The sequence below is a fragment of the Ostrinia furnacalis genome, unplaced genomic scaffold (assembly GCF_004193835.3).
Source record: "Ostrinia furnacalis isolate ACB-3 unplaced genomic scaffold, ASM419383v2 OfSCF2609, whole genome shotgun sequence".
In the NCBI taxonomy this organism is placed as follows: Eukaryota; Metazoa; Arthropoda; class Insecta; order Lepidoptera; family Crambidae; genus Ostrinia; species Ostrinia furnacalis.
Window position 1 is genome coordinate 858,091 of NW_021132848.1, and position 10,728 is coordinate 868,818.

Below are 10,728 nucleotides of genomic sequence, written 5' to 3' on the forward strand. Positions count from 1 at the left end.
ATACAAAGACACCGGTTCACCCGCAAACAGTGGCAGCGGAGGAGAAATATTGCCGAGTCGCGGAATGTGGGCTGAAAGAGCGCTTAATTAGGCCATTTTCATAGATACACAAACCGTGCTGGTATTTTGAGGTAGCAAGTCAGCAAGGTCTTAGTACTGTATTCTAATTTAAGTTTTGTATAGGTAGTTAAAAGTTATAGACATTATCTGTGGTAATAGTAAAGTAATATAGGTAGGTAAGGGAGTAAATTGAAGTCACGACGAGTACATTAGGATTTTTTTACTTTTTTAATGTAAAGAGAATAGATAACTAAATAAGAGAGCTCTAATCTAAATAGAGAACTTTATTTGCATTTTTATTCGTCACCAAGCCTCTTATACCTCGAAATACTAAGTAAAGTATGTGTACAAAGTCTAGTTACACAAAGTCCTGAAAGTACGCTGAAAAAGCTCTTAATTGAGTAGACCATTTTCGTAGTACACAAACTTGGCTGGCTTTTTGATGTACTTACCTAGTTATTTTTAAAAGCAAGGTTGGCGAAACAAAAAATAAAAACTGACTAAAAACTATAACACTCATCAAACATTGAATTTTCGTATACATAGATCCAGTTTATTATGTAACCTATTTATTTATACCGTTTGATAGAGCTCATGATGCACTTTCGGGATCAGTAACAATTTTTTTGATATCTTGTATAGTTTAGAAATAATCGAGTGAAATCACCCTGTATAAAGTCGCTCAGTCGGGTAATGAACTTTATTAAAACCCTTAATTCTGCGTAGTTTACTTCCAGAATTTAGGTCTAGCTATTATTTAATTGTTCAGCTGACCTTCACCTGACGTATTACGGCATCGAAGTCAGTCGGGTCACGAGTAACCTCAGTCTGCACCGCAGTATCTTATGTTATGTACATGAAGACCCTTTTAGATGTTCTCAGCTCAGATATTGCGAAATAACGGGCATTATTTGCATCGACTTTCATAAAAACCTATCTCTTCGATGCTCAACAACAGAGAATCATCTATTATACTCTATTGTGGAGACCGCTGCCGACAATAACGTAGGGGTTTATTCTTTTTATAAAATACTGTATAACCCTTGGGAAAAATGTGCTTCGTTCCCTTGCTTGATACTCGTATAAAGTCTTATGTCTTGCGATCGTCTTGAACCTTTTACTGTTGAAATCGTGAATGAAATGCGATATGAATGAAATAGTAATTCGTATTACTACTTAATTCATTTATACATACATAATTGAAAAAGTATGTTACGTGTACAAGTATGTTAAGTGTGTATTTAATAGTTCTAGCACAGATAATAAATTTGACTAGGTTTAGTTTAAAACAGAATACCTAATTCTTGCTGGCATAAAAGTTGTTTTTAAAAATAAATTATAGGATTTAGTTTCCTACTATTACCTACTACAGCTTTTATTCTATTAGATGCGGAATTTAAGACATGTGTGCAAAAATGTAATAAAAGACATAACGTATAACTTAAATAACTTTATTACATATCTCTTAATGCTTTCACGACACAAATATTGTACATCAGGTGGTTTTGTAATTTCTGCCACGCTTGCGTTGCGGTTTCCTCAGTCGACTCGAGCACGTTTCTGAGTTCTTGGTTCTCGGCGACAACTTTCGTGTGCGACTTCAAAAACAAACTTAAATAGGACTGTGCCAATTCAAAGTCTTTGTTGCTCCTCAACATAACGTTCAGCATTTGGAGATAATGTTTCATGACGTCAACCGACCCGCCGACGTCTGGCGACATACTGGCAACTTCGGCTTCTATAGACGAGGGAGCCATAGATTTTAGTTTGTCTATGCATTCGCTGTAGCTGTCGTCATCGTCGCAACTCACTAATTTCTTCGCGAACACCGACAGAGTAGATAAAGAATCGGGTATTAGCAGTTTGGTCTCTTTTCCTTCGCTATCTTTGTCTAAATCGAATTCTAATTCTAAACTCGGTATCGTGGGGAGGAAGAATGGCGCTGATTTCGGGACGGTTAAGGGTGTTTTTGGTTTGTTTCTTCTTTTGACGATGTCCAAATGGAGAAGGTTTAGCCACCTCGATGTAGGCTGGTCGGATAAGGTGATTAATTCAGAACTAATTTGGTCGGGAGATTTGTATTCGGGTTCTTCACCGATGTCTATGATTCCTATGTCTTCTATGTCGGGCTTTTCTGGAGCGGTGTTGGGTAATTCTGAAAGAAATATTAACGCTATAAAACGATTGCTTGTAGAGGCGAAAGTACGTCACTGCATCTTATAATATGTTGTGATCTGGGCCTCTTCAATCAAGACAAGAGTAAACATTTACTGGGCAGGCACGTAACGCCCTGCATCTACACTTAACATCAGGTGCGATTGCGACCTTTTGCTGTATAAAAATGTAACTGAAACGTATACTTAGTCCAGTTTGCAAATAAAATGCAGTCATAAAATAACAAAAATATCGTTTACAAAAGAAACTAAAAGAATGCAACACTTACTCAATTTAGGGACTTGCATAGTACTTGTATCGATGGGTTTCAAGAACACTCTTTCGTACAGCAATCTGTTGGCCCACAGGAAGACTCCAAGCTCTCCGACGTGAGTGGTCGCCAGGTAATCCCCGGTTGGGGACATGCTCAAAGATGTGCAAGGCTTTTCCACCTACAATTTTTCACAATATAAGAGATTGCAAATAAACGACGTCATACTGTGTGCCTTTAAATAAATAAATAAATACGCATAAAAAATCTTTGAAGACCATAATCATTAATTGAAAAACTTCATTAACGATAAAAGAATCAAAATCTAGAATCACGCGGCATTTTTTTTCTCGCCGGTCATCTAACACCTAAGTTTTAGAACAAATCGTAATTATGTCTAACAAACTTACGTTGAAAATGTCCACTAGTTGAGCGCTCGGAATATCCCACGTACAAACAGTGCAATCCATAGCAGTGCTGATCAACCATCTACAAAAACAAAAAAAAAGTAGAAGAACACAAGAAAAACTAAATAGTAGCCTTTCTAAATTCAGCGTTATTAGCTGGTGTATTGAACTCAAAATCCATGTAACTATTTTTACCGCCCAAAACACAAGTGCTATTTCAATTAATTTCACTTAAACCAAAACAAACATTGCTTTGATCGGGGCTGTATTAGCTGAAACCAATCTATGGAGAGGGCTCTGTCGTGTTGACTTAGGACAACACTCGGCGCAAACGAATTTAGTTTGTGCACGTTCGTGCACGCACGAATGCACGCTTGGATGCTCGCGTACGTGTTGTAAAGGTGTTTCGTTAAACTTTACTTACGCAATTATAACTTGGGGGGAATACAATTTAAATGACTGAAAATTAAGTTTTAGCTACAACAAAGTCGTGATGTGCACTGCATACAAAGATAGTTTGTATTTCTAAACTCAGATTTGTAATGTAGTCACGACTATTTAAGCTGCGCCTATGGTTACCGTTAACCATATTTCTAGAAACTTTCATAAAGTACCTAAGTAAAGGGTTAGTTGTCAATAATTCAAAACCCATTCAACTATTCAGTTCAGATAAAATTAAGATAGTTCCGTGCTTCATGCGATACCAAGTTATAGAACAGACGAGAGACGCCGCGGCAATAAAACACATAGAAAACACAAAAAAAATTGTTTGCAAAACATACCTGCTCTGAGAGTCAAAATCGATGTCATTAATCTTCCCAGCATGTCCTTCAAACTTCCTCACCACAGTCATTGTGTCGATATCAACAATGGTGATTGAGAAATCTTCATTGGCTAAGGCCAGAAGGCCACTGTCCCTGTGGCATTTGGTCATGCTCACTGATTCTTCTAGCCTTAGGACATGGTATGGAGTGGTTTCTAAAAGAAAAGATACATATTTATAGTGCTTCATGCTGACAGTGGGACAAAAAGTTTAGTGACATACTTGTTTATTTGTATTGTTTACATCGTCATAATTAGGGGGTATTTTAAAACGTCATATGCGCTCATTACTAGGTTAACTACTCTGTTCTTCACAAGTATTTAAAAATTACCTGTTTTAAACCTCCAAAACTTCAGCTTGTCATCAGCTCCTGCAGTAATAACTCTGGCATTGCATAAGTCTGTCTCTACTCCTCTGATTGCCCCTTTGTGAGCGTTTTTATCTTCCTTGCCATAAAACCCACGGTACAAACCAGACTGCATGTTATACTTGTGCACTTGTCCATTGGCATAGCCTAGCAAATAGAAAATAAAATTATCATACATAGATAATAGTAAAAGAAATAAAGGTGATTCTACTTCATTCCTAATCTGGAGAATAGTTTAAAAACTTTTACATCATTAAATTTTAAGGGTCATGTTTTAAATACATTGTATACTGTTCTTTAAAAAAAAGTTACTTTTAGTAATCTTTTATCTGTGTCATCTAGGTAAAACAAATTAACTCAACATAATAACTTACCAATAATAACAAAATTTCCACAGTGGGATACAGTAAGGCAAGTGGCCTCAACTCCTTTAGTAAAGTCCCGAGGATACAACTTATGCTCCCCCATTCGGATCTTGTTGTAAGACCAAGTTGTGGCCAAATACCACCCTTCATGAAGTGTTGCTATACTGTCCCATTGTTTGTCTCTCTGCATGCAAGAAGACAGCTTTGAGATAGGTGGCAGAAGCAGCTGCTTTTCTACCTTAGTTGTTTCTGAAATAGAAATTTAACATTACATTCTAAGCACATAATAACTTTTTAGAAAGTATGGCTAAAAAACGACTTTATAAAAGGCCAGTGAAGTCTAAAACTACCATATTTTTTATTTATAATCATCATTGTTTGTGTATCAATTATCAAATATTTTTTGAAAACGAAGTCCATTTCTATTTAATTTTAATGTTTATAGCATGTCTTTCAAATATCAGAAATGGAAAATAATATAACAAGAATATGCCAGGTCCAATATGAGAAAAAAGTTAAAAAGAAAGGAAGAAGAGTAATAAATTTCTATTGAATAAAATTATTTTTATAAGTATGTTTGGTTACTTACTTTTCTTCTTTGTTGGTTTTTTACCATGTGTAGCTTTGCCCATACTCTTGTTGAATGTCTCAGTGACTGTGTTCATAATGTGTAGGGTCCTGTCTCTTCCTGCTACCAGCAGATTCTGTCCGGTTGGTTCACAATGCCTTACTAATGTTGGTGGTAAAGAATGACCTTCCCTAAAAATATATTAAAAAAATTTAATGGCATAAAATTAAAAGTAAAAGGTTTTACTTATTTCTATTTTTGTGTTTTTGTTACCTTCTTTTTAATAGCCTAGCTCCTCCATCAGGCATGTCAAATATCCACATCTTCAAAGAATTGTCTTGAGAGTTGGTCACCATTAAAGGCTCAGACATCAAACACTGCAAGCCTGATATCCTTGCAGAATGCGCAGACTGTATTTGGGACAGCACTCGCTTCTCCTCCAAGTCCCACATCACTATGTGACCCTTAGAACTACCTGTCACCATAACTGGGGCTCCATCAAGCCTAAATGATAAACTGGTGACTTTTCCCCAAGTATGTGTAAATTCCACAACAGTTTGATCATAACGCAAATTGTGCAAAATGATTTGTCCCTTCGCTAATGCTATCGCCACAACATCAACTGCAGGAGCAGGCTGTATAACAGTCACAGCGGACTTCCATCCTTTAAAAGTATACACCAGTTGAGAAGTGCGAATATTCCACAGCTGTAACTGGCCCTGCTTACTTCCAAGCAAGATTTTATTGAGATACGTTGGCGGGTGGCACATCGTGGTGATTTTGAACTGGTTGATATCAAACGTCAACTCTAAAAACTGCGATTCGTCTTTGATGTCGAATATTTTTAGGACATTTTCTCTGTCAACTGAGATTATGTGGGATCCAAATGGTAGGATGATGTGCACGGGCGCATTATGGCCTTTGTATACGTGCTTGAGCTCGCAGCCTCTCCGCCAAGCGAAGATATCGTTCTCACTGGCAGTGTAAACATGGTAGTTATCTCCGCTCATACAAGTTATAGGGCCGGGGTGCTCGCCGCTTACACTGAGCAGACGGAACTTATCACAGCCATACGTATGAAACCACTTCCCAACACTCGTACAAAGCAGAGTTTCGCCTCTTCTTTTGACGAATCTCACAACACAAGGCACATGTGTGCTAACATAACCTAGCACTCGACAGCCGGTAAAAACTCGACTGCTTGATATCTCAGACATATTGCCTTTAATTGTAAATAGATTTTATATCACCAAAACATGTAAATAATCGTAGTTTAAGTTAAAATAACTTGTTTAAAATTGAACAACAACACAGCATGTCTCGGTCTTTTGACATTGACAGCATGGTATTTTTTGACTGACAGCAGTGACAGCTGTCACCACGCTGTCACCCTATGTATTACTTTTCTCTATGGCTGTCACTGTTCTACTTCTTTTTTGATGTTGGCAATACACGTCGAGGCCAACTTGATTTGTGCCATTTTCAAGTTTCAAGTGAGACTAGTAAGGAAGGAGACGAGTTACAACATTAAAAAGACAAAATAGGACTACAATAAGTCCACTGTTGCGACTGTTGCTTGTGTGTGGTCCGAATCAATTATTTGATGCTTTAAAAAACAACAGTAATTTTAATGAAAAATAACGTTTTTGACTTAATTAACCATTGCATTAGCAATTCGCAGTCGAAGATTCTAATCTCTCATCAGCTACGACCTGTTCTATCACTAACTTACTTGATTTACTAGCTTTTGCCAGCGGCTTCACCCGTGTGGTATTTAGTTTGTCACAGATCGTCATAAATTATAGCCTATGTTATTCTGGGTTATAAACAATGATACTGTAGTTTCATCGAAATCCGTTCAGTAGTTTTTGCGTGAAAGAGTAACAAACATGTTGACATCCAGACATCCATACAAACTTTCGCAATTTTATAATATTAGTATATACAGTATGTAATACAGCCAAGTCACAAAAACAACACTTATTGAATATCCCTTTTATTCAATGCAGATAAGATTTGACTATTCAAAATACTTCAACTACCTATCTTAAAAATTACAAAAGTCCTTGACGTTTTAAATCTTCGTACGTCTTCCGATTCACTACATTTCCTTGAGAATCCTCAAACTCTTCATCATTCTCGGCGACAAACCGCTCATTTTCTTTTTGGTGCTTGATTTTCTCCCATACTGAAAACAAAAAAAAAGTTTAGATCATTTTCATAAAAAAGGAAAAAGTTTGCTTGTGCTTTCATTTTTTTATACTTACAAGCAAGGGCATCCTCAATTTGAGTAACATTCGCAAAATGTGCGGTGTTGGGTATGCCGAGGCATCGCATGCCGTGGGCGTGTCTCCATTCGGCGAAGTGGCGCTGGAAAGCTTTAGGGCCCTTATACGTGTAGTTACCGCAAATCTCGCAGGTGTAGCTGATGTTCAGGCCGTGGAGCTTGTACAGCCAGTATGGTATAGGCTGGAAAAAGAAATAAATTGTAAGGATTTCCCGAAAATTATCATTTAACTTATTCTGCTAGGTAAGGTGCGATTATTGAATTGAAATATGTATTATTATCATTCGTTTCGGTCGCCAATGTCTATGTGTCTTTATTATCATCATTTTATCCAATGGCAATCTACTTTTGAACGTAACTCTCAACTTGGAGCGCCTTAAAATGATCTTGCGATTGTTTCATCCAGCCACTGCCAACTTTAACCTTCGTGAGTCGATTTACCGAGCAGGGAATCATCTTAAAGTTTAAACTAAGTTTGTCGTCTATGGTCACTGACCTTGCCGTCCCAGCCCAGCGGCAGGTTCTTAGGGTTATAGGGGACCTCGTCGTCATCAGAGTCTATATCGGGAGCGGCAGACGCGTCGCTCTCGTCGCCGCTGTCGTCACGCCTCTCGCCCGCCGCGCGCGCAGCCCGACGGGTTACGTTCTCTATGGTCGATGAGCGCGTGCCGCTTACTACGCCCGCGAATCTAAATGAAGACATAATTACTGTAATAGGTACTGTTTCTCATTGCTTTCCAGTTTTGAGCAATGTATTCTGATACGGACCGGACTCTGAGATCGTCAGAAACTTAAAGTCATCTCACTTAACACCATAAAAAAAGCAACCGAAAAATAAAATAGTTTTTAATGATTTTTTTTTTTTTGTAACAAGTTCATAAATTAAAATTCTTCTGTAAATGTAATGTTGCAGTGAAATTGTAGCTTAAACTTACCTGTACACTTGAGCTTCAATAGCAGCAATATCTTTGTGCCTCTGCTGAGTTGAAGCCTTAGCTTTGTTCCCTCCCTTCTTAGCAACCAATGACTTATCCAGGGCAGTTTGTCCCTTTGTACTGAACAACCTTAAAATAAGAAAATGCAGCACTTGAAATATTTGTAAGAATAAAATTCAGTTAAAGAGTAAAAGTTTGCTAGTTACCTTTGCGCTCTTTCTTCCAAAGTGCCTCCACATTTAAGCCCAAGGGCCATCAAGGCAGATTTCAATCTGTCCAACCCCAAGGAAGCCAATTCCTCCCATGAAGAAAAGGCTGAAAGGTCCAAATGGGCACCAACATTAGTCAAAGCACCGCCAGTTTCTTTCTGAAAAATAATAATATTACATAAGATTCACCAGACAGATCTTTAAAAAAATCAAGGGTTTTAAGGGAATATAATATCTATAGCATCTACCAAGATACATATTCGTCTATACTTACTGGCCAACCAGGGAATGAGCCAGCCTCCCATTGCTTGACAAACTCCTGATGAGCAGTCGCCATCTCTTGAGCTTGATCCAACAAAGGCTTCACTCGACTGACAAAATCCTTCAGATATGTCAATAATGCTCGAATGTAGTTTCTATATTCACTGTTTTTGCGTTCACGGGGAATGTCAAAGAGGTGGTCAAATATACTCAGGTATGTGATGTAATCCACTTTCTGAAAATAATAAAATGTTTAGATAAATCTAGATTATTTTAAAATATGACTATTAAAAAAGGATCTTACCTCAATGCCTTTCAAGTTTATGTATTTTTCATAGCACTCATGTAAATCAAGGTATTTACCATACCCTTCTTCATCTGTAAACTCTACAGGAGCTGAAAGCAGAATTGCAACTTGTTTAAATTTCTCTATTGTAGGAAACAAGATAAGTAATCAAGAAACTTTAACAAGTAATGGCTTAAAATGACTATTATGATTTAATTATAGCAACTAATTGAAGAAAAACATTATTTGGTAATGAAATTAATTGAATAAAAACACTATAACTGAACTAGTAAGACTATTAAATCAGAATTACACATACTTGTGAAATCTTCAGCAGGATTCTCCCTGATCTTTGCCAACTCTTCAAACTCTACAGACATTGGCACACAAATCTGAAATGCACACAAATTATTTAACAAACTTTAAAAACAACAATAAAGATTTTAAATAAATAAAAGTGCTCACCTCGTTGGGGTGTTTCCTATGAAATTCTTTGATTTGCTTGAGTCTGGCATAGAATTCTTGAAACTCATTAGGCCCAGATAATGCAGCAATTTCCTCTTTCCGTAAGCCATCCTTATCTTCGTACAGCTCTTTAAGCCTGATAGTTGATTCAATGTAACGCTGAAACATGAAGTTATAAGGACTTATTAAATAAAAAGTTAAACAGGAGTTTGCTAATCGTCAGGCTATGTCAGCAACTTAAGTTCGTTTACGATTTTCGTAATAAACCAATGTAATGCTACTAAGGATCAAAAGTAGGTACTCACATCATGCAAATTTTTCAGACGATGATCAGCATTAATTGTTTCTCGGTGCTGTAAACACAAGACACAAATTAAGACAAGCCCAACACATTGCACATGAGAATTATATACGGTTAACCAAATTATAAAATTAAAAATTAAAATTCATAAAATTCATTTATTTTTGCAAATAGGCTTTAAAAAAGCGCTTTTACACGTCCCAATATTAGAGATACCTTATTGTGACTTAACCTAAAAATACTGCAAAATATTTTAGCACTAAAAATATTGTTGAAACAAAGAATGAAGTGCTCGACTGTTTTCTACTTACTCCAGTTTTTTTATGCAGTATTTCCTTGACCATAGCATCCATAGTACGTTCTCTTTCTTCATGATAACTTCTTTGCTGCTCCAAAATTGTCTCCATTATGGAAGTTTTTGAGACCAAGCACTATCAAATTCACAAATAGGAAATAAGATTATTGTGCCTGTGAGCAAAGTATGTCTTATGAATCTAAAGGCATGGAATGTACCTAATTATATTGCAAATCAATCATAACAAAGTAAAACTTCGCGTCGCGGAAAACGCGTCTCGTCGAGCGTCGACGCAAAAAACAATACTGTTATTTTACCGTTTGTCTGTCATTGTCAAATTCGAATGTGTCAAATTGGAAAATTATCCCAAGATAATGTAATTTCAGTAAATTACACTAATCCATATCTGTGGTAAATTATATAAATCGAAACAATACGGAAGCTTCATGCATTGCAAATCATGAAGCTAAAGATAAAAATGGAGGGCAGAGTTGGAACAAAAACTTGAGTCAAATACCTACTTATATCTATCTCGCTCTCTGCGGCCCTACCTCTCTTTTTAGTGTGAACTGTAGTATTGCTATCTTCTGATTTAAATCTCCTTGTAAATTCTTCGAAATAGCCAATTCACTAACCAAATCAGAAGTTAAACAAATACATAATTAATATTTGAA

The 10,728-nt window shown here is 36.7% G+C and overlaps 2 protein-coding genes across 2 annotated transcripts; both read right to left on the bottom strand.

Moving 5' to 3' along the window:
- Nucleotides 1-1,495: 1,495 nt before the first annotated feature.
- LOC114356031 (WD repeat-containing protein 36) lies at nucleotides 1,496-6,372 on the bottom strand. The gene is made up of 8 exons (XM_028309115.1): nucleotides 5,289-6,372; nucleotides 5,037-5,206; nucleotides 4,457-4,696; nucleotides 4,047-4,229; nucleotides 3,675-3,870; nucleotides 2,896-2,974; nucleotides 2,504-2,666; nucleotides 1,496-2,215 (listed from the first exon to the last, which is right to left on the bottom strand). Exons 1-8 carry the CDS (start codon nucleotides 6,230-6,232, stop codon nucleotides 1,515-1,517), a joined length of 2,676 nt encoding a protein of 891 aa, XP_028164916.1. The 5' UTR covers nucleotides 6,233-6,372; the 3' UTR covers nucleotides 1,496-1,514.
- A 623-nt stretch (nucleotides 6,373-6,995) lies between these two features.
- On the bottom strand, nucleotides 6,996-10,343 carry noi (splicing factor 3a subunit 3 noi). The gene is made up of 12 exons (XM_028309118.1): nucleotides 10,273-10,343; nucleotides 10,071-10,190; nucleotides 9,764-9,811; nucleotides 9,459-9,617; nucleotides 9,313-9,385; nucleotides 9,012-9,103; nucleotides 8,721-8,942; nucleotides 8,444-8,604; nucleotides 8,238-8,366; nucleotides 7,799-7,991; nucleotides 7,283-7,484; nucleotides 6,996-7,203 (listed from the first exon to the last, which is right to left on the bottom strand). Exons 2-12 carry the CDS (start codon nucleotides 10,164-10,166, stop codon nucleotides 7,070-7,072), a joined length of 1,509 nt encoding a protein of 502 aa, XP_028164919.1. The 5' UTR covers nucleotides 10,167-10,190; nucleotides 10,273-10,343; the 3' UTR covers nucleotides 6,996-7,069.
- Between the last annotated feature and the right edge of the window lie 385 nt (nucleotides 10,344-10,728).